At 40.5% G+C, this 22,141-nt stretch overlaps 1 protein-coding gene and 1 long non-coding RNA gene across 2 annotated transcripts in view; one reads left to right on the plus strand and one right to left on the minus strand.

Annotated features, from left to right (window-relative positions):
- Positions 1-60: 60 nt before the first annotated feature.
- Positions 61-7,325, minus strand: LOC139806217 (uncharacterized). Its single transcript, XR_011730186.1, has 3 exons — positions 7,023-7,325; positions 5,608-5,756; positions 61-337 (listed from the first exon to the last, which is right to left on the minus strand). It is a non-coding gene; the product is annotated as an uncharacterized lncRNA (long non-coding RNA).
- Positions 7,326-7,449: 124 nt separating this feature from the next.
- The window catches only part of PPM1E (protein phosphatase, Mg2+/Mn2+ dependent 1E), a 57,154-nt gene continuing 42,462 nt past the window's right edge, over positions 7,450-22,141 (plus strand). The window contains exon 1 of the mRNA XM_071765558.1: positions 7,450-7,910. Within this exon, the coding sequence (XP_071621659.1) occupies positions 7,537-7,910 (374 nt within the window). The 5' untranslated portion in view covers positions 7,450-7,536. The remainder of the gene's footprint in view (positions 7,911-22,141) is intronic.

Raw genomic sequence — 22,141 nt, forward strand, 5'->3', positions numbered from 1 at the left:
CTTCAGCTCTTTGTGGGGAGGGATGGAGAATACAACTATTTTTAAAAAAAAAACCAAGTGTGAGTATCTAATACAGTCCATTCAATGACACAGGTCTTGGTAATTCATCTGGGTTTGTGTGTATCTGAATTTTAACAAGGTTTCATGTGGCAATCTGCTCACCTGCCTGAGCCCAGGACAGAAGGCAGTGGAGCTGCTGCTGGATGCTTTTAGATGCCTAAATGCTGTGCCAGACTGGGGCATGAGCCCTTACCTGCTGCAAAGTCCTTGTTCAAGGACAATGAAAGCACCATTTTGAACTTCTGGCAGTGGTAACAGCAGAGATGAAAGACTAGATCTGAAGGACAAAAGATTTAATCCAGCATTACTAGCTTAGTAAGAATATTTTACTATCACCAAACTGCTGCATAGCCTTTAGATTCCATGTTTTTGTTTCACCAAAGCATTCAGAAAGATTCAGTAGTGGAGATTTTTTGTGCATGTGGCTTTAGTAAAGAGGAAACTCAGGCTCCTTAGACACCAGCAATATATTAGCAGCTCCAGATTGTAAAGCAAATAAAAGAATGAATGTACACTGAAAATGCAGCAGGGTTTGACAAAACCTCTATTTATTAAGAGAAAACAAATCAATAAGGTTACTAGAGGAGAAGAAAGGTACTGCAGTGCAAAACAGTAATTACTTCAATTATGAGAAGTATTTGTCTGTACACATATGACCCTTTTCTGGCACAGTGTTTGATTATGTTATAGCTGAAGAAACTCAGCCAGGAGGCTAAATGGAGCATTCAAGTTGTGGGAGTCACTATCTTTAATTTTTAATATAGTAACACTAAACTGACTTTGCCTCAAAACAAAATTCAGTGCTGAGTCTGAGTCACAAAACCTCTGTACTCAAAAACCTGCAAAAAAAAAAAAAAAAAAAAAGTAGCAGTGATTTTCAGATCATTATAGTGTTTGGGTATAAATTACATAATAAAATATTAAAAGGAGAAGTATTCAACTGCCATGCAGCAAACCAGGCTGTGTCAAAATTTCAGAAGAGTGAGTCAGGGAGAAGCTCTCGAGCAGGAACGACAGGGAGAAAGAAAGGCAGTGGGATTTGTGACTCAGACAAACATTTCAGTGCAGGAGACACAGGCAAACAAAAGGATCCTACTGCATGTGATGTCAGCAAGCAAATGCTCCATTTGGGAATAACAGCTGCCTACGTATTGCTGTGCAACAGGGGGGAGCCAGCACAGCACACATGCCTACGTAGCCACAAGGAAAACCATCCATTAAGGATGTTGTAGCAATATTTTAAGCAGCACTGCTGGTTGCTAGTGATAGCTGCTCTCTAAAGTGCTTGATATTTATGGAAAAATCCATTTCTCTCAATTTACTGTGTTCTGATTTAATAGCCTCCACACGTTCCTCATGTGCAAGGAGAGTAAGGATGTCCCCACTATACTATTAATTTCAGCTGACTGGGGGGTTTTAGTTTGTTTGGAGTGAGAGTCTCATCCAGAAGCCCCAGCTGAAATGCTGATCCTGTTATACCAAGATAAATTGTTTTGTCTGAGTAAATGTTAGACCTTCCAGTATTCCAGGCATCATTATTAAAATAAAATAATTGCATTTTTACTGATTAGCAGTGGGAGGTACAAAACATCCAAAGGAAACTCTGGATGCTTGCTATGCTGAGATTTTAATTTTTTTTTCACATTGGAGTTATTACAAAATGCAACTCTGCAGACCAGAACTAGAGAGAGGGATCTTTTGGAGGAGACAAAATGAGATGAAATGAGCCAGATTTCATTCTCATCTGCTGGAGACAAGGAAGCTGTTCCAGGCTTGGAATTGCATATAAAGAAAGAATATGACCATTGCCTCACCAGTAAATCTTCCAGGGGAAGCTGATATTTTCTTACATGTGCCTGGAATTCTCTTGCATTTCAATGCATCAATGCTCAATAGTGAGTGGAGTGAGAGAATTTTATGGCTGCAGAAAATGTAAGATTCTAACCAGGAATGCCACAGCACTGAATCAAAAATAAAATAGGTGGTTTGATTTGCTGCTTAAGTCCCAGTTTTCTGAAGGCCAAGAGTTTTAACTACCATGCTGAGTTTAGAATTATTCCATTTTCTTGGGAAGACATTTAGTTGTGGTGAAGGAACCTGCTTGGTCACCACAACAAGAATACAGTATCCACCACAGGGCTTGGCAACAGGAAAACACTGTGGTCACAGTACATTTCTCAAGCCCAGAATCCTCTCTTGAAACTCTTTAGTTTGGACAGGGAAAATAACAATTTATTTTTCCTGATTTCATGTGCTCTGCACATTTTCCATTATGAAACACTGAGAAACCAGTTAGCTTCCAACTAGAATAAATCTGAGAAAGAACAGAGAAGAAACAGCTTAGCTGAAGGTAAAAAGGTGTAGCCAAGGTTCAAGTTACACCATCAAAAGCTGGTACTGAAATCAATTACACACTGGTTGACTTATGTGGAAAGAGACCCAGCTGCTGACCTGAATGTTGAACACAATGCTGAGAAAAGTACCTTTCAAAAATAACATCTATTTTTCTGTTGAATTTCAGTTACTGTTCCTCTAGTTATTTTGAGGTGATTAACTTAGATTTATTCAAAGCCATTTCATGGATTAGTGACAAAAGTCAGTCATTACTCCTTGCCTTCTTAACCCCACCCTTTTTCTGAACAAAAGAAGATCTATAAATTGGAAGAACAAGTCATTGTGTTCCAGCTTCTCAGAAGAGATTGTGTTTACCATGCTCGGGATCATAATTATTTAGAAAGGCACATTAAGCTGTATCATATGATTTTAGCACGTGCTAATTCTATATGGAATATGTTTGCTTAAGTTCTGAAGTCTGATTTAATGCATTCTTGCCCTAAGACAAGAGTACACCTGGAGGGAAAGTGAATAAATAGAGCACTTACATCGCAGCAACACAAATATTGCACATAAAGGAAACAACACTTCTTTTTCCAGGATGAGAACCAGGGAAGGTAACTGGGGATTCCCAACCAGTCCAAGCACAACAGCCCTGCTAAGAGCACACAGGCAGGAGCCTGGCTGAAGAGGGATGTGAGGGAGCTGGCAGTGCCTGGGGGCTGTGAGCAGCCTGCCCAGCCCTCCTCTGCACCACTCCTTCCCTGCTCCAGGAACCAGTGCCAGCTGCTACAAGCTCCTGGGCTTCCCCTCTCCTTGGCTCCCCAGGCTGTGTACTCAATGTCTTGTGGCTTCTAGCCATAGAGCCATTTGGGATGATTAGGGTCAGGAGGGTTGGCTTCCTTGGCTAGTGCAAGATTGCTGCATTAATGTTCTGCACTGGAGAATGAAATCATGGGGAACTGGCCCCCTTCCCAGTACTGAATTTCACCCACAAATGCACCCACTGTAAGCTACTGTCTTGCTTCCTACAAGCAAGGAATATTCATACAGGATGCACTCTTTTATTTATTAGAACCTGGGCCCTACACAGCTTTAACCTTACCTGCAGAAACAATAAACAGTATTAAAAGTAATAAATAGTTCAATCACTACACAAAGCAACAAACACAGCAGCTTGTGTGCTGCAAGGATGCATAGCAAAGCACAAAATCCCACCAAGTCATCCTTCAAGATCTACAGCCAACACTGCTCGTTTTATTTCCAAAAATTTACCTGCTGTAATTTTGAGGGTCCCTGCCCCTCATCTCCCTGGAGCAGTAAGAGGAAATTATGAGGTTGCTGAAGTGGATTCAACCTTATCAAGAAGATATTGGGCTGAGCTGAGCTCATGATTTGACAACATCCAGAGCACCTCACCTCGTGCTGTGTGGTCAGCTGTTTGCTGCCAGCTGGGAGTGCTGAGGCAGTCCCAGGGCACCCATCTGCACACACTTCAGTCAGTCAAAGGTTTTATGACTTAGCAAATTTTTTCTGCCTTTGCCTTTGTTAATTTGTGCTTTGACAGTGTTCCAAAACCTGTTGAGTCATCGTGAAGGGCTCAGCTTTTCAGCAGGTCTTTCTTTCACTTACTTTTTTTCCAGCAGAATTCCAAATCTAACTAAAGAGGCATGAACTAAATATCCTGTTTCTCACTACTGCTACTGAGAGAAACCCCTTTCCTAAAGATGGCTCTGAAAGGAAGGCTGAAAATGGAATTTTCCTTTGGAATGGGATTGGAAATTTCCAGTAGAGCTGGAAATGGGATACAGGCCTGAAATCCTATGTTTTTCAAGGATGAAGATATTTTTTTAAAAATTATTATTAAAGTGGAAAAGCTGACTTGACCTCAAAACCCTTTTCTTTCAGAAAGAAGAAAAAAAGAGAGAAAGAAATATAGAAATCTGCTATTTAAAAACACCCTAATACAGTACTTATCACAATATTGCAGCATCTATCATAGGTATCTTAAATATTGTCAATCTATCCTTAACACTCCAACATATTTTCTACTTGTCAGTGCACAGGAGTCACTTCTAAGGGTTACAAAAAACTAAAAAGCACTTCTTTTTGCACTTCATACAATTCAGGTCATCTCCCAAAGGCCTGTTCAAATCCTGCTTATTTCTCACCAGCAAAATGAGAAAGAGGAAGACATTTTAAGGCTAAAATAAAACAAATTTCTTCTGAAACAACACTGTGAAACCTCCTTTTTAAAAAATGAAATGCCATGAAGCTGGAAAAGGATAAAAACACCTGTGTTTCCTTCTCAAGGCAGGTGCAAGTCTTACCTTCTATTTGAAAATCTGTTGCAAATCAACGATTTCAGACTAAAATTTTTACAAATTTCAAGTTTATTCCACCACACAAGAACCACTCATCCTGCTGCTAGCCAGCAACTCAGGGAGCACCAAGGCATTCTAAATTTAGCTTCCAGAGTTACTGAACACTAAAACCATTTCATAATGGTACCAAATACACCTCTCACAGATTAGCCCTTCACTTGATAATGAACTGTATTTAGAGCTTCCTTTTCTGGCCAGAAGTAAGGAAGAGTGTGGCCACCTCCTGTGGTAATTGCCCACCCCACTGCCTCCATATAGCAAAGTGCTAGCAGGTTCCTGGCTGCCTGGCTCAGCCATGCCACTCACAGCTACCATATGTTCCACGTTGCAGGTTATTAAGAATGGTTTTTCACCTTCCCTCCCAGCCACAAATGTCAGCATGGCTTAGAGCCATAAGCTCTTCGCTCCATATTGAAGCAAAACACTGACCGCAGTGCCAAGGCTTGACAAAGTATCCCAAGCACAAAGTTCTACCCTGTTTCATTTTAATTAGTGTCCTTTGCAATTAGTCAAAGGATGAAAAGCACATAGGGACTGCCAAGATGAATCAAGGACATCTGGTAACTTTAACATTTCAACATGAAAACTAATAGGTATGGCTCTCGTCTATGTGTGGTTTGAAGCAACTAGAAAGAAAATATATATGGTTAGGAAAAGTTTAAGAAAAAGATTATCTAAATGCTTTTGAATCTTTTCTGGGATGGCCTGAATTGCTGTTTGTCATACAACATGAATCTGATCATGCATCTTGTTGAATTTGCTCTTATTTCCCTGTGATACTGTTAAAACTGGAATTTTTAGAATTGAGATAATATTACTCTAAGGTTACCTGGATTATAGTTCCTCAGAAACTCCAACAGCCTCTGATTTACTAGTGAAAAACAACTGAAGATGAACTTAAATCTGTTTTTGTGGTACTTGCATTGAACTGCATTCTCTTGAGGCTTGTGACTCACTGATGATGCAGTATACACAAACCTAGGGAAAAAACCAAAATCCAGCAATGACATCATCAGCTGCAACCATGGGTTATCTCTTCAAAAAGAACTGCAATGTTTTTTACCCTTCAACCCCACCTGGCATTGCTAAATAAATGAATGCTAAACTCAAAACATATAAATGGGGTAATGAAAAAACAAGAATACTTCTGAGCTATCCTTTCAGGAGAAGCTATGCATTTTCCTGTCACTTTAATAGGTTCTGGCTGTGAAAGACTAAGACTAACTGTGACAATCACATTTTTAACTCTCATGGCTTTTACATATTCACAAGATTGCAATATGATCAGTCAATGCAGTTACTGGAAATATTCTAAAATGAGTTTGGCTCTGAAAGAACAATTCACCAAACAGAAGGCAGATTTACAGAAGCACCTGACATGCAGAGGTAATTACTACAACGCAGAGAACAACAGGTTTCAGGAATCTACTGTCCTTGTTACAATCCATTACAATTTGAGGCTCTTTTTGCATACCTGGCTTGCACTTTGCCCATTTTTCAAGGTATATCTGACATTAAGAGTATCATTCCCTCCTATGTGTACAAGCTATTTATAAACATGTGACAACTATACCTGCTCATTGCTGGTATTTATGGACCCGATAGCTCTGAAAATACCTTTTCAGCAGTAATTAATAAACCAAGGCAAAATGCCTTTTACAAATTCAAGGTGTTTATTAGACAGCAGTAGAATATCAGCTCTAGTTTGACTCCCACTGACTGATTATAACTTCCAGGTCTCATTTACAGTAATATCTTCAGCTATTTATGAACTCCCCTTTGCCAGAGCATCCAACGTGTGGATGCTGTGTAACATTTCATTTATGAGACCATATGGCTATTCATTCATCTACCGATCTTGAATGTAAATTAGCGGCAGAAGTTTTCTTCCTAAGCTTGGAAAATCGCTAAATATGACCCCAAAGCTCCTCTTCCCAGGAATACAGTATTTGAAACAGGCTGTGGAGCCCTTGGGGGGGTTCCCAACCCAAGGCGGGAACCACCCCGACCCGGGCAGCCCGGGGCTGCACACGCAGGGTTTCCAGAGAGGGTATTTTTAAATTTTATTTTTTAATATCGTATTTTTAATTGCCGGTTTCCCTCACGCTTAACCCACTCTGATTTCAAAACCTCTCTCGGGAGCCTCGGCCTTGGCAGTCAGCCCGGGGCTCCGCGGGGCAGCGATGCCCCCGCACCATGAGGTGAGGCCGGGCCGGGCCGCCCCCAAGCCCCGGCCCCGCTTACCCTCCGGCCCCATCCTGGCAGGAAAACGGGAGCCCGGCGGAGGCGACACCGGCGCCGGAAACGATGAGCGCAGGGAAATCCTGAGGCAGGGATTAGGTAATAGGGAATGTGCTCTCAGGTTTCCTTCGGGTTCCTGTGAGGAACCTACGCGTCTGGCTGCCTTCGCATGACTCATCACATCGGCGCGGCTGTCAGGCGGCGCGCCTGCCTTCCACCTGCCTCCCCCCCGGCTCTTCTCGGACCGTTCGGACGCTTTTCCCCCCACCATTCCCTTCTCCGTCCTCTCCCGCCGAGGGTCGAACCGCCCCCCCGGCCCGGACGCCCCCCGACTCCCTCAGGGCTGCCCGCGCTCCCGCCGCTGCGGCGCGCACCCCACCCCCCCCCACCTCCCTCCTCCCGCGCCGTGCGCGCCCCCGCGGGCCGGGCTCGGGAGCGCGCGCGCAGGCGGGCGGGCGGGCATCGGGCAGGGAGCTCTCTGCGGGCGCAGTGCTGATCCGGCCGGGAATGCGAAGCAATGGCCGCGGGCGGCTCGGGCAGCGGCAGCGGCGGCGGCAGCGGCAGCAGCGTGGAGGAAAAGACCTACCGCCGTTTCCTCGAGCTGTTCTTGGGAGAGTTCCGCGGGCCCTTCGGGGCAGAGCCGGCGCCGGCTCCCCCCCCGGCTGCCGACGCCGTGGCCGCCGCTGACGAGGACCCCGGGGCTGAGGGAGAAGCGGGAACGACCGCTGAAGCGGAGGAGAGCGAGGGTGACGCCGGCGACCCTCAGCCTCCCGCCCCGCCGCCGCCTCCCCCGCCTCTGCCCCCGCTGCCCCGACCGCTCTCGGAGTACATCACGGAGGAGGAGGTGGAGGGCGAGTGCCTGGACCTCTGCCTGCAGCAGCTCTACAAGTAGTGAGTGCCGGGCTGAGGGGAGAGGGGACGGGTAGAGGGACTGAGGGGAGAGCGGGCGGGGAGAGCGGCTGAGGGGAGCATCCTGAGGGGAGCTGAGGGACACTCCCCCTCTGTGGGGCTGAGGGGAACTGAGGGGATCCCCCCTCTGTGGGGCTGAGGGGATCTTCCCTGTGTGGGGCTGAGGGGAGCTGAGAGGATCCAACCTGTGTGGGGCTGAGGGGAACTGAGGGACACTCCGCCTTTTGTGGGGCTGAAGGGGTCTGCCCTGTGTGGGGCTGAGGGGATCTCCCGTGGGGTGGGAGGCGGGGGCAGGTGTGGGGCTGAGGGAGGTGAGGGGATGGGGGTGTGTGTGGGGACGGGGAGGTCCCCGAGGTAAGGAGTTAAGGACTTTGGTGGTGCTGAGCTGCTCGGGATCAAAGCGTCCTGCTCTGCCCTGTTCCCCCTGGCTAAAAGGCTCCGCTCTCTGCCTCTTCCCTTCCCTCACACCGGGACAGGGAGCGAAGAGGCGAAAGGAATAGACAAGGGGGTGCCACGAGCATCCATCTGGAGATCAGCTTGATGGGAAGGGAGGGTGCGGGGGGAAATGTCTCACGCTCCGGTGCTAAAGCAGGAGGGGGGTTTGCCTGTGGTTGGTCGTACTGAGGCTTGAAATTGAAATGTTCCCCTGCATGAGGGTTTGGGAACGGGGAAACCACTGCCAAGAGAGAAGGGAAGGGAGAACAAGGGGCGAATAGACAGCCCGTCCCTTGGCTCCCTCCGAAAAGAAAAAAAAAGAAAAGCCCACACCGAGAAAACCACAGCGTGCATTTACAGACCCGGAGTATAAAGCCTTAGGAGATGGGTATCCATAATCACGGGGCTCTTTCTGCCGTCAGCTCGGGAAAGCCAGCTCCATACTCTGTTCTGTACGGAGGCAGCTTCCAGATCTGTGCTTTCTAAAGGCTGGTGCATAAAGAGGAAACAGATGGGAGCTATTCCCAGTGTGAAAAGTCTGTGGACTGAAACATAAAGATCAGTTACCAGCGCCTTGTATTGTGCTCAGCTTTGGCTTTGAAGGCTTGAAATAGAAATGGTTGTTAGTGGCGTTTCTTTAGGATCCTTTTTAAACTGATGCCACAGGAGGAGATAAACGAACCTGTGAAAATATGCCCAGCACACCGGGGAGCTTTCTGCCATTGAGCTGGTAATTGTAATGAGAGGTGTTACTCGGTCGCACAAATAAATAAATAAAGAACCGGGTTTTACAACTGCACGGTCTGTTTCTGTTCTGTTCTATTCTCATCTGCCCTCTGCGTTTGTGAACGATAGGGACAACACAATGATAGCTGCAGAGGACAAAGCTCTTCTATTCACACATGCTCACCCTGCCACCTTTGCAAAGTGTCTCTGGAATACAGCAGCACATTCACAGGATGTGCTAGAGAGGAGAGAGGCAAGTCCCTTCTGCGTATTTAGAACCTGTTTTGTTTTGTTTTTTTAAAATGTGAAATAAAAAAGCAGCCAAAATAAAGTTTTAGACATAGGGCAGATTATTTGAAATATATATGTGGAATTATTTTGAATATTAATTCCACCCCTCCAACCTTTCTCTCTCTGCATGTCCCCCATACTCCAGGACAGGCAGACTTGGATACCCCAGTTTCTGAGGCCCATATTAATGGATGAAATTACTAAGGGAAAAAAAAGACATTTTGGGAGGATTCTTTATACAGGGATAGCTCTTGACAGGTTGTGGGGGGTTTTGTATGGGTTTTTTTTCCTAGCTTTTGTGTAATTCTTTGATGGCTTTTGAATGAAGCATTTCTTCAGTTTTGGCTTTGTTTATGGTGAAATCACAAGACCTCCTTCTGCAGATCCCTACATTATGGAACAAAAAGCAGTATCTACCTCAAAATTAAGATTGCAGGGAATCATGTAAGAATTTTTTTTCCCAAGGCTAAAGTATTTCTTAATGTATAGAAAATGCATTTTTTAAAAGGAAATCAGTATCTTTTAAGTGAAGATTGATAAACATTGATTTGTATCTGTTTAGCTAAGCTGCAGAATGTAATTCTATGAAACATTCTAAAATATTGTAAGCCCAATCTACTAACTTGTAATACAGAGCTAAATTGAAGTAGCTTTTTCTTGAGTGATGGTGGAATCTGAGGTAAGTGAAAGTATCATGGGAAACTGTTCTTCAGGTAAAATATTGTATTTTCAGTACACTCTCCAGTCACCAGAGAAACTAAAACCTGTCAAAAAATTACAAAATAGGCTGAAGTAGAAGGTTTTCCATCTTTAGAGCTAAGGGTTTGATTGGTCAGATGATTCCAGAGATGGGAATCTTCATGCCTGTTATGGGTAAAGCTCCTCTTGTGCCAAATGGTTAAAAAAAATTTTTTTTTAAAGCACATGAAAACTCATGTGAAGGAGAATGTTCCATTGATTTGTCATTAGCAAGAAAGACTGTGTTCTGAATGCAGAATGTTTTCTGTTACTGTTACTATATATTAGTTAAATAACTGGTTTGCATTATATATAGCATGAGGATAAAATCCATTACTGTGAAAAACCCAACAGCTGTTTTTCAGTTATTTTAAGCACGCAGCTTTAGTTCTTTTTGAGGGAAGAAAGATTGTCTCAGAAATGAGAACATAGTGCCTGTCATTAAAAAAACACACTGTGTAGATCAGTATAAGAGAGTTCCTACTTAGGAGGTTTTCCTGCTGTTTTCTGAAAGACTCATATTCCCCTCTGAGATTTCCAGTTCCTGGTTTCTTTCTGGAGACAGCATATGCTTAGAAAATTAGGTTAATGTAATCTTCATATCTGTCTAAATGCCACCAAATGTGTACTGTGAGCTGTCTTGGTGACCCTTGCCAGAAGGAAACTGATCAACAGGGGGTATGTTAGATAAAGAAAATAATAATAACAATAAAAAGAACAATGTTTGAGGAATTGCCTTGAAACATTGGTTGATAGCTTGAAAGTTCATTTTGTGATTCTGTAGCATCTTAGTCAAGAGAAAGCTCTCTCATATAAATAGTTCTGTGTAGAAACCAACATTCTAAGGACTTAATCTTACATCTGTTAAATATGGGATCTCACTTCTTCCTGCCACATACTCAGCAGGTTCTATAAACCCCCTGTGTAATATTGGGTGATGGTGATGTTGTAGCATACAGAGATGGGCACCATTTCATACAATTTGGGCTGGAAATCATTATAATCTACAAAGAGGTGGTATTTAGTGCTCATCACTTTCAAAACACAACTAGTGGGCTACACAGCAAGAGTCTTGAAGTTGTTCTTAAAACATCTTCAGTTTCTACTCCCACGCTTTCAGAAATACTGAATCACATCAGATATTTTGATACTGCTTAAAAAAAAAGAGTATTAGCTAAAACAAGCTATTTAAAGTGCAGATTTACATTTTGTAGTGGTTAACATATATGGTGACATTTCAAAACTTAATAATTAATGATTAAAAGGATGCTGAGATTTCCAAGTGCAATGCTTTATATAGTGTTAAAAAAAGCTCATTCTTAGTGAACAGATCATGGGAATGTATTCATTTCAGTGGATGTTGGTAGCAGTACAATAAATTAAAGGGAATTTTGTTAGAAACTTTTCACACTGAGATTTTTTTTTTTTTTGACCTGTGAGCAATTAGCATAGATTCTGCTACTCCTAGTGAAGCTGTTTGCTTTTGCATATAAATTGATTGAAGAATTAGACCTGTGCTAAAATGTTCTTTTATAACCACTGTTGAAACAGATTGGGTTATCAAGAAAGAACATATATATATTGTGTTTGTAATCTGTTAACTTTTCATTTATAAGCCACTCAAAAAGCTTTAACTAACTAAAATCTTATTGGCCAACCTGTGAAACTACTGTTTGAGTCCTGTCTTTTGGTTGTGATGAGCATGTTAGACTTTGTTCCTTCAGAGAGTTTGTTTAGTAATTTTCTTGTACAAAATACTCTGCATAGAACAGTTTTATCCTTAAAATTCCTCATTGTAGTTACCTTCAGCAAGAGCAGAGTATTTCTCCACTTGAACTCTGAAGTAAAGTTTGTCTACTTAGTAGTGCTTCTTATCACAGAAGTCTTTAAAAATTATTTTTATTAATATACAAGTTAAAACTTTTGGGTTTTTTTACAGTATGTTACTAGAAGTTCCAATGCCTTGATTGCTGTCACTGGTGTGAGCTGTCACTTGTTTTTTATCTTCCTAAACTGCTGAAGTGATCACAATAAAAGCAAAAGCAATGGGTCATGTAGTACACAGAGTGTATTCTTTATTCCTACATTTGATGTCACTCTGAAATAATCTCTGCCTGTTCTGCATAATTTTCTTTTGTCCTGTTGTTTTGTGCATACCAGGTTTTGCTTTGTTTTCTCCTTGGAAGTATTCTCACTACCTAAGAACTATCTGTGAAAAATGAAATGAAACAGAGTTGGTGATTTAAAACTTTAGAAATTCTTTGAACCAAGACTCTTTTATGCAATGCAGCCATTATCTCATGATGGCTATAAAATAAATGTGTCCTGGATGATGTGTTAGCAGCCTGTGACGTGCTGCTGAACTGCAAATGGCCCTTGCCACACGTTGGAATCTGTGTCCTCATCTTTGGTTTAGCTGAAGTCAACTGCTAACCAAATATTGTAAATTTTTGTTGTCATCATGGGATAGTGATCAGATGAAATGAATGCAGATCCTGGACTTGTTCCACAGAACCAATTCTGCTGTGCCTTTGTACTTCATTAGGAAGGAACAACATCACCTGCCTTTAATAAGACATTTTATAAAGAAGTAATCCTCAGAGTCACAAATTAGAGCTGCGTGGGAAATAGCTGCCCTTGGTTGCTTCAATAATTAATACAGAAGCTAAACCAGTTAACTAGGTTGCAGGATTACCTGAGTTTATGTTTATATTGGATGGAAAACACCTAGAGGCAACTAATGATTGAGTAACTGCACCAACCTTTCAAGCTGTAGTACTGCTCCCCAGTGCTGAACTCTGCAATCAGTTGAGAAGTTTTTTGTTGGTTGTTTTGTTTTTTTTTTTTGTAGAGCAGGATTAAAAAGTTGACTGCTCAACTTTGATCACGGGGAAAATGTGCTCAGCTGCAGACAAGTCTGAACTGGGAAACATTTGCACTTTCTTGTAGCTGTAATTGCAATAAAGGGAATATTAGATTAAATGGATAAAATTGTGGGTAGCTCCTTAAAATTTCTTTTCTCAGAGGATATGATGTTCAAGCTATTTTTGCTGGTCTTTTATGATTCAGTAGACTCTTAAATTGTCCATAATATTTTCTCAAATTCAGTTTCTTTGGTCTTCATTTGTTATGAGGAATTTGAGTACTTTCAGATGAGAATATGTTTTTTTTTTTGGGCCCTGTAGTTCCATCAGGATGTAACTAAAAATAGAAGCAGTGTATAAAAATAGGCTTTGGCATTTTAACTTCTTGGCACTGTCTCTGGGGCTGTTCCTTTCACCTCAGGCCATGACCTTCTTACTGAGGTTCAAAAGTCTGAAATGTATGCAGTAAATTATTCCCCATCAGTGTTACCAACACAGTCCTCTACACCTTACATTAATTAGCTCATAGAATGGTTCTTTTCCTTTTAGTCCTAACTTGACTTTATGGAAGGCTGAAACCCCCACAATCCAGTTGAGAATTCAACAAGTAGTTTTGTAGGGGTTTTTTTTTCAGTTTTTCAATAGACAAAATATTAGATAATTCAAATTTGGTTTTCTGTGTATATTATGTGCAGTGAGCTTTTTCTCAATTAGACACGGCTTGGTTATTTTTAAAAATTATGTGATGCACTGATAGAGCTCATAATGAAATTTATTTTATTAAGAAGGTATTTGATTAATTAGTTTATAATAAATCACCTCAAAATCAGGAAATATCCAGTTCCTGTTGGAACCTACGGGCCCAGATAAACTGATTCTACACACTTACCTATATAGCATGGTATATAATTTAAAGTAAAGCTTTTACCAGAATTAATCCTTACCTTAACATTCAAATACAAATGGTTGGTGAAAGTGCCCTCAATAGAATCAGTATTGATATAAAAACTGTGCTGAACTCCAAGGTTACTTTGTGTTAAGCTCCAATAAACATCAGTGAATTTTAAAATTTAAAAAAAATCAGAGAATTTTAAAATTTTGACCTGTGGAAGTGATTACAAAGTGGTGCTGGTACATATTGCTGTGTGATGGCAAACAGAGTAGCTAATAGGAGTGTCCAAAAAGGATCAAGTTTGAGATATATTTATGTCTTAGAAATCTGAAGAGGAAGAGGGGTGTATTATCCATTTCTGATACCATCCAAGCAGCCTGGGCTACTTGGTTGGAGAGCAGAGCTGAGATGTGTTAAGTAATCTCATCCTCTTCCCCAGTGCATTGTTCATTTGAGAATGAATTTTAAGTGGTTTCAACTTTCCTCATTGCTGTTAACCTTTTTCAGTTTGACTGATTATGAATGACCCAAATGATCATATGGAATACTTCAAATGGTGCTAATTACATTGTATACTAATTTTAGAGTAACATTTGTGGATATTAGATACTTAGGGGTTTGCAAAACCCAGTTGGTGCAATTCACATTCAGTTTGTGTTTGTAAGTGCTGAGGATGTTTCTGACATGCAATACAGGCAGTTTTAAAAACAGCCTCCAAAGTTCTAAATGGTAGCTCTGGCATGAAAGTAAAAATAGTTCCTCCTATGAAATTACTAAATATCCAGAAGTATTTTCCAAAAAAAAAAAAAAAAATCCTGCAAACTCTCCCTGTGTCTCAGGAGATGTGAGCAGAAACATTTGTCAACAGAGAGTAGGAGCAAGCATTTTTTATTATCTGGAATCAGTATATGTCTTAAAATAAAAAAATTGAAAAATGTCTTCAATTCATCATAAGTCGTTAAAAATCTAATGGAGAAAGCAGCAAACTCCAAATATTTTGATTAAATTTGTCTGTAAATGGTGTTCTACTAACGTAATTCTAAATTATATAATTATAATAATTCTGTAATCTTAAGAAAAAAAAAAGGAAAGCACTTGGAGGAAGTCTGCTTTCTATTTGTAAAGACATGAAAACCAGCAGTCAGGTAGCACGAAAAAATAAAATGGGAAGAGGAGGAAAGAATTCAATAATATCATAACCTCAGTGACCCATTTCTTGGAGAATCATTGTCAGTCTGGGAAATGGGTCTGTAAAATAGTTTTTTCTAACCTTTTTTGGTTGTGGCAGACTTCCTGAACTGAAAGTTGGTTGCACACTGTGTTTGGTTTGACTTCACTGCAAAGCATCAGGGGCTGTGCTGTGCCTTTAACTTTTAAGTTAGAGAAAGATCTGGTATGTTCTTGTGCTCTTGCTTTGATTTGGGTTTGCTATTAATATCTTCTTGCCAGTTACAGATGCTTTTCAGAGAGATGTTTTAGGCTTCACTGAAAAGTTTGGGGTTTTTTTTTTTTGAAAGACAGATAAAATAATTCAGCTGTCTCTTTAGTGGTGAAAAAGGGCTGACACTGTTCTGTTTTGCCAGTGGCCATCTAGTACAAGCAAATAAAACTTTAATAAAAGGTCTGCTTCTATCTGGTAGTAAACTCCCAAGTTTCTGCAGGCTGGGAATAAAAAGAAGTTAGATTTTTTAAAATTAACAAGCAAGTAAAAGCAGAAGATCATGTAGCATTTTAAATGTGCCTGCAGAATGTTTTCCTCATCTTCCAATTTGCTCAGCTACTGCAAAAATTTAAAAATGCCATATCATGTTATTCTGGTAGCCTTGAGGGGTAGTCTCTGGCATCTGAGGGTTGTGTTAATACTCACAGAAGAAAAAGGATTCAGAGGCTTTGCTAGAAAAAAAAAAGATTGCTGCAAGATTGATATTTTGAGAATACTCAAGAAAACTGAGCAGAGGAAATCAGTGAAATATTTTACTCAGAGCAGTGCTGTGGAATTGTTCTTAGCTCAAGTGTTTGTCTCTGGAAATACCTTCTGCACTAACTGGTGTTTATGTTTCTTAGTTGTTCCTGTTTGGTGATAAAACAATGTTATCCACTGGAGGAGTAGGGAACAGGAGCTGCAAGTCTTACTTAGTGCAAGGTTAAGTGACATGAGAAATTTCTGTGGAAATTCAGTGACATCTGAAATTTCTGTTGAAATTTCACCACTGGTAGTCACACTATAAATACTTAATCATTTGTCTTTCAGAATTTTTGTGAGTAAACATATGGAGTCTTCCAGACTGCTCTTGAAAGATGTTTTTTTTTCATCTGTGATATCCAAATTCTTTCCTTGAAATATTTACATTGAAAAGGATGGGTACTTTAAAGCTTCAAGAATTCCTCCAAGTACTTCTTATCACTCAAACCCCAAAACAATTCTTCAGGGAGATAAGGGACAGATTCTGTAACAGAGGAAACCTAAATGGGGTTGTTTTCCAGACACAGAGATCACCAATGGACACTTTAAGAACAAAGGGACAGAATGAGGAAATGCAATAGACACTGTGTCTAATTAAAACATTTTTTAAAAAATTGTGATTAGACCACCTGGAACACCAGATCAGCTGAAGCACCACTAAAAGAAAATGCCAGCATGCTCACTGCTTTAATCACTTACCTACTACCTAATGGGCTGTGTTTAACCATCTGAGTAAAATGTTGATTGAACCTAATAAGCTGATCTGTTCCATTTAAAGTCTGGACAGCTGAAATCGATGGAAACTGAAGGACTGGTGCCCCTTCTCCCTCTCCAAGGTGAAAAACTGGTAGCTGTAGTGCAACAGCTTGAATATTATTACTATTAATTTACAGACCTGGGTTTACAGAATCTTTCTTAGGTGTCACCATCTTCTTTTTTAGTGTTGAATGTTTCCTCTGTGACAAAGCCATGGCTCCTGGTAAGTTAAATGTGGGATCCAAATGGTTTGGTTCAGCAGCTTTTTCTGTTCAAACCAGCTATGGATGCTTTTATACTTTCAGGAGCAGTTTGGAATGATAAATCTATCATTCTCTATCAATTCCTCCTCATGTTATTTTACTGTTTTGTGAACGGAAAATAAGAGTTTATCATCATCTAGAAGTCCCATAAAAAACCAGAAGTACATTGTCATAGCACACTGCCCAAGAAACTGGTGTTAATCAACTTTGGTTGCTGCTTGTTAAAGATTGTGAGGAGGACAGTTCAGTTTTCTGAGTTTCAAAGCTGAAAGACTGCAAATAATACACTAATTCTGCCCCTCCAAATGCATCAAATGTATCCAGCCTACATGCTTGGATATTCTGTGAAGAAAAACATTTCACAAGTATTTTTTCCTCTACAGATTCATCTTTTTTCCACCTCCTGAATCCAAGTAAAATTTCCACATGTCTGTTGTGTGAATGCAGCTCATTGTGTGAGGGTGATGCTGCTACTCTTATTTGCTTGCAAAGGTTAATTATTCATTTGTTACGATTGTAATCTGAGAAAAACAAATATATGCCTGATGAGACAATATATTTTAAAAACAGCGCTGGTAGCTACACTGCTGATTAATTTCATTGTAACCTTTACTGTTGCTTTCTGTGCGTAGTTGTAAAATCATTGCAGTCCTATCCATGGAAACAGTAGACTACTAGAGGTAGTGTGAGTAGAAAATACAAGCTGCTAGTCTCAGTACAAGGGTAAGTGAAAATTTCACAGCCCTAATCATAACATTGCAAACCAGGAAAGTTTCCAAAAAATAGCAATATAGACAAAGCAGTTTAGGAAGTGTTACCCTTGATATCATGCTTGAAAATATCATTCAGATGATTTTATCTCTGCAAACTATTGGCCAAGCCATGGTGTGCCATAGAAAAATAAAGCATCCAAACACACAAATCCCACCTATGGCAGCTTTTACTTACACCCAAGAAAGTAAATAAGTGTGGCCGTGGTCACCACTAGGATTTTCCTTATTAACAATAAGATGCTTGTAAGCATACAACAAAATCCCAAACCAGTTAATCAATATGTTAATGTGTAAGTTTAAATTCTTGTGGTGATTTGCTTTGTTCTGAATGAAGCCTGCAGGGAAATTCTAAATTTTCCTCTAGGTCATATTGTAGAGTGAAAAAGCTTTATATGCTCTGGGTTGATTTTTATCTCTGGAGTAGAAAAGAGGGAGTCAGAGGTATTGCCCCTGTCAGGGGGTCTCTTACCACCTGCAGAGAACAGACTTTTTCTCTCAATGAAGTATATGGGGCACCCTTTTTGAATGCCTGTTTCTATAAATAAATAGCTATATAGTGATAATAGGAAGTTAAAAATTGGTTTGACTCCATAGGACTCTAAAGCCATTTCTGGTTTTCACTGTGCTCTTCAACTTTTCTCCCAAGAAAAACTTCTCTCCCATGCTTCTTTCTGGAAAATAACTGAGCTTCAAGAAACAAATCTGGATGGTTTATAATCCCAAAAATCCACACTGCATATGAATTCTTCCTATCAGCTCCCTCTCCACTGGTATGGATAAGTTTCATTGAAGCCCTATTGATCACTATTAAGGGTTGAAATTAGAAATTGACTTTCATTAGCTCAAGGCAAATGAACCTCAAGGCACTGCACTACGTTGTACTCACTTTCTGTTAGTGAACCTGGCAGTCAGGTTCAGTTAGAACCCAAAAGTGCAGCAGAAGGACTGTATCCCAACACCTCAATGTGACAGCTTCCAAGGGAATTGTTTTCTGAAGCAGAAGAAGGGAAACTGCAAACGTTGAGGGGGTGGATGCAGACAGATCTGACAGAATTCTGAGAACCTGGGATTCCTGAGGCGTAGGCCCTGAGACCACCCACTGAGCTTTGGCAGGTAATAATCTAGGAAATGAGATTACACTTATTTTAAGTGAATCTGGTGAGGTGTTTGATCAGAGATCTTCATTACACAGATAGGAATCTCTACTCTAGCTTTTGCTGCTGGAGTTCTCTTAATATACCCAATTTCTACTGAAGATGAGGAAAGATTTTGTAGTGGTGTTCAGTCAGTCCAGGTCAGGGAGTAAAAGCATGGCCATGTTCTCCATGGGTCAGCATCATATTCCTGTAGGAAACTTCAGTCAACTCAGATCTGCTTTTCCTGCACAGCTCTGCCTCCTGTCCTCACACTCTGCATCTGTGCCTGTGTGCTAATTATATCAGAAAAAACCCAGCATGCAGAAGAACCCTTGCGACTGCAGGTCTAGGATTTAATCCTCTCCCAGCTGTAGTGTTTCTACAGAAACTTCTTTCATTTGCAGCTCCGTGCAAATGGTGGGAATGACTGTAAACATTTAAAATGAGGTCTTTGCATTGTTCCTGCTTTGCCTTGTTCCTTTGTCACAAAGCCACCAGACAGATTTTCTTCTTACAGCTAACCAGATTAAGCATTCTAGCTAGATCCCTGCATGCTATTACAAAAGCATCCCAGCCTCTCCCCCTCCCAGCCCCATTATGCACCATCAGTTATTTTGGACCTGGAATATAAAGCAGTGTGTATGTATGTCACTGGGGAAAGAAATGGAATATATTTTTTGGTGGCAAGGGAGTTGAGGCTGCAGTGGGGCAAATGGCAGTGTGGATAATGAGGTGCAGAGTGTAAGATTTAGGAGCATTGTAAAGGAATTCCTGTCAGAGTGTGGCTCTGATAGGACTTGTCAAAGACTACATGCTACTTATCTATCTTTGGCAGAGAACTCTAACTCCATTTAACTGTCAGTGCATCTCTAATCCTTCTGAGTCTGGAATTGTTGATAGAGTGCCAAATATCTTGGATTATGGATTGTCAGAAAGAGCAAGATCTGTGATTGTATTATCAAACAAAGCAAATGTAGCTATTTAATGAAATAATGCTAAGCTTTCAATATGGCATGGTATAAGCCCAGATTTTTGATATTCTTTTTTTAAATTACATTTGGTAAGGTGAGCCATTTTGATGTTGTACTGGAGATATAGAGACATTTGGGATTACAGCTACCTAACTACAGACAGATAGCACAGACAAAGCTAGCAATTTCTCTTGGTTATTTTTGCACAGTGCCAGTCTTAATATGTATATTGTTGAAATGCTTTGGTCAGTTAGTATCTTTGTGGCATTATGAGCATGGTATTAAAATACACTGGGGATCAGACAGTGAAAAAATGATGTCAAATAGGACAAAACAGCCGAGTGCTGAATGGTGTCATGGGCAAGTGGGCCATTTTAATTCTAATTCTCCATAAATCAACATCTGTCTGCTTGCTGTTTTGTCTTTAAAAGCATACACACACGGACAATATTTTAATTTAGGGCTGACAGAGACTGCTGTTTTTCTCTTAAAACTCAAGTCCTGAGCTAATCCTCAAAACAATTTCTGCCAACTTCAGTTCTGATTTTCCCTCTGACATCTCCCCAGTGCCCATGATTCTGGCTGAGAAAGGGGTTAGCTCAGGGGGTCTTCCAGTTTCTGTTGCTGTTCCCCAGTCAGGTTTCATCTAAAATTAAATACTGCTGGCACTTCTGTTGGAAATTGATGTGACAATGACAGTCACCTATGAAGAACCAGACCAATGCCACCAATTCCTGTTATCTCAGTTCCTTGCAGATAGTCATAACTTCCAGCTCTCTTGATCCTACTTTTGACATTCTTACTGTGAAGAGGATGGCACCTTCTATCCATACCTATCTGTAAGGTGTCTCTGTTAACAAGAACATTTAATTTAGGTGAATAATTCTTCTCCCTTACCAAACCCAAACTTTTTTTTTTTTTTTTTTTTTAATTGACTCATAAGAAAGCCCTTGGGCACGAAGCTCCTACAGGGCTGCATTTTTCTTCATTTCCTTTTCAACTCAAGGGTAATAGCAGTTAAATCTAGTAAAATAAATGTTGATTGATGGAGTTTATTCAGCATGCCAAGATAATGAGGCATCATAAATATCTTTTTCAATGTGTGAAATCCACTGGGGGTAATTGCTACAGTTGGATAAAAGATGCAGTGGCTTCTTGAGTCACTTGCCTTGGAGTCAGCAACTAGCTGAGAAAGTTGTTATTGATTCAAATTTTTTCAAACTGCAATGGTGCAAACAGATTCTTTATCACAATTCTCCAGAGGAGAAATGTGACAAAGCAAGCCTGCCTGGTTTTTGAGCTTATCCCCAGAGATGCAATAAAAAGAAGGAACTGGATCCAGAATTTGAAGGAGTAAAATTAATGTTCCCATTTCTCTCTTGTTGACATACTTTGTTTACAGGATCTTGGCTGAAAGTACTTCTGTGGCTCATCAGTGTCCTTGCTCTGTGTATCTGTGTTTGCCACAGAACTGGTTTCCCTTCTAAAGGAAAAGCAAAGGGTTAGCTGCATATATTCTACAGAATATCAGTAATAAAACAATGATCTTGATCTGTGCATAAAATGCAAGCTGTTGGTGGTTAGAAAATGTCTGCCAGGGTTTAGAGCTGTTTGTCATAATATAGGGACTTACAAAGGCAATTGGTAGGCTGGAATTTTTGTTCACAGGAGCTGCTCATTTGCATCTTAACTAGATACTTCCTCATTAGTGGGAGAAATGCATATCAAAGAACGTGGTAAAAATCAGTTCATTTTGCTTCTGTCTGTTGCTCTTCATCTCTAGGATAATTCAGTTGAATGAGTGAACAGGGACTCCCTATTAATTATCAGCATTATTTGTGCTGGGAGAAGCAAATTAACCTTTACTTAAAAAAATACCTCAGTACAGTGCACGTGTATTAAATCAGTGAAAGGTTTGTTATTCAGCTTGAAACCTTAGCGTGCTTTGCAAAGTTCAAGGGAATAACATTTTAATGTTGCATTCCTTTGGGTATGGTGGTCAGAGTTGTTAAAATTTCCTGTAAATCACAATGTTACATTTAAGGTCATTGTTCTTGATGCATAAGAATGGAAAGAACATGATGCATTTGTAAAGGAAAAGAGCATTGCTATGGAAAACATCAGCAATAATTATTCCTCTCCTGTATACAGAGGTTCTGATGTCAAAGGTAAATATTGCTGGATTAAATGCCTTGGAACTTCTTTAATTATAACAAATGTTCTCAGGCTCAGCTCTTGTCTTCTGAGTATTAACTTGTCTGATTTGGTCCTCAGTTACAAGAACCCAACACTGACATTTAACATGAACAGGAGCAAAACCAGTGTGAGTGGCAACATCCTGACGTGCCAGAAAAAATTTTCTTGTTGTCCTCCTTCCTGTGGTCGGGTTTTAAATTATCATTTTG

Source organism: Heliangelus exortis, chromosome 21 (genome assembly GCF_036169615.1).
Source record: "Heliangelus exortis chromosome 21, bHelExo1.hap1, whole genome shotgun sequence".
Taxonomy (NCBI): Eukaryota; Metazoa; Chordata; class Aves; order Apodiformes; family Trochilidae; genus Heliangelus; species Heliangelus exortis.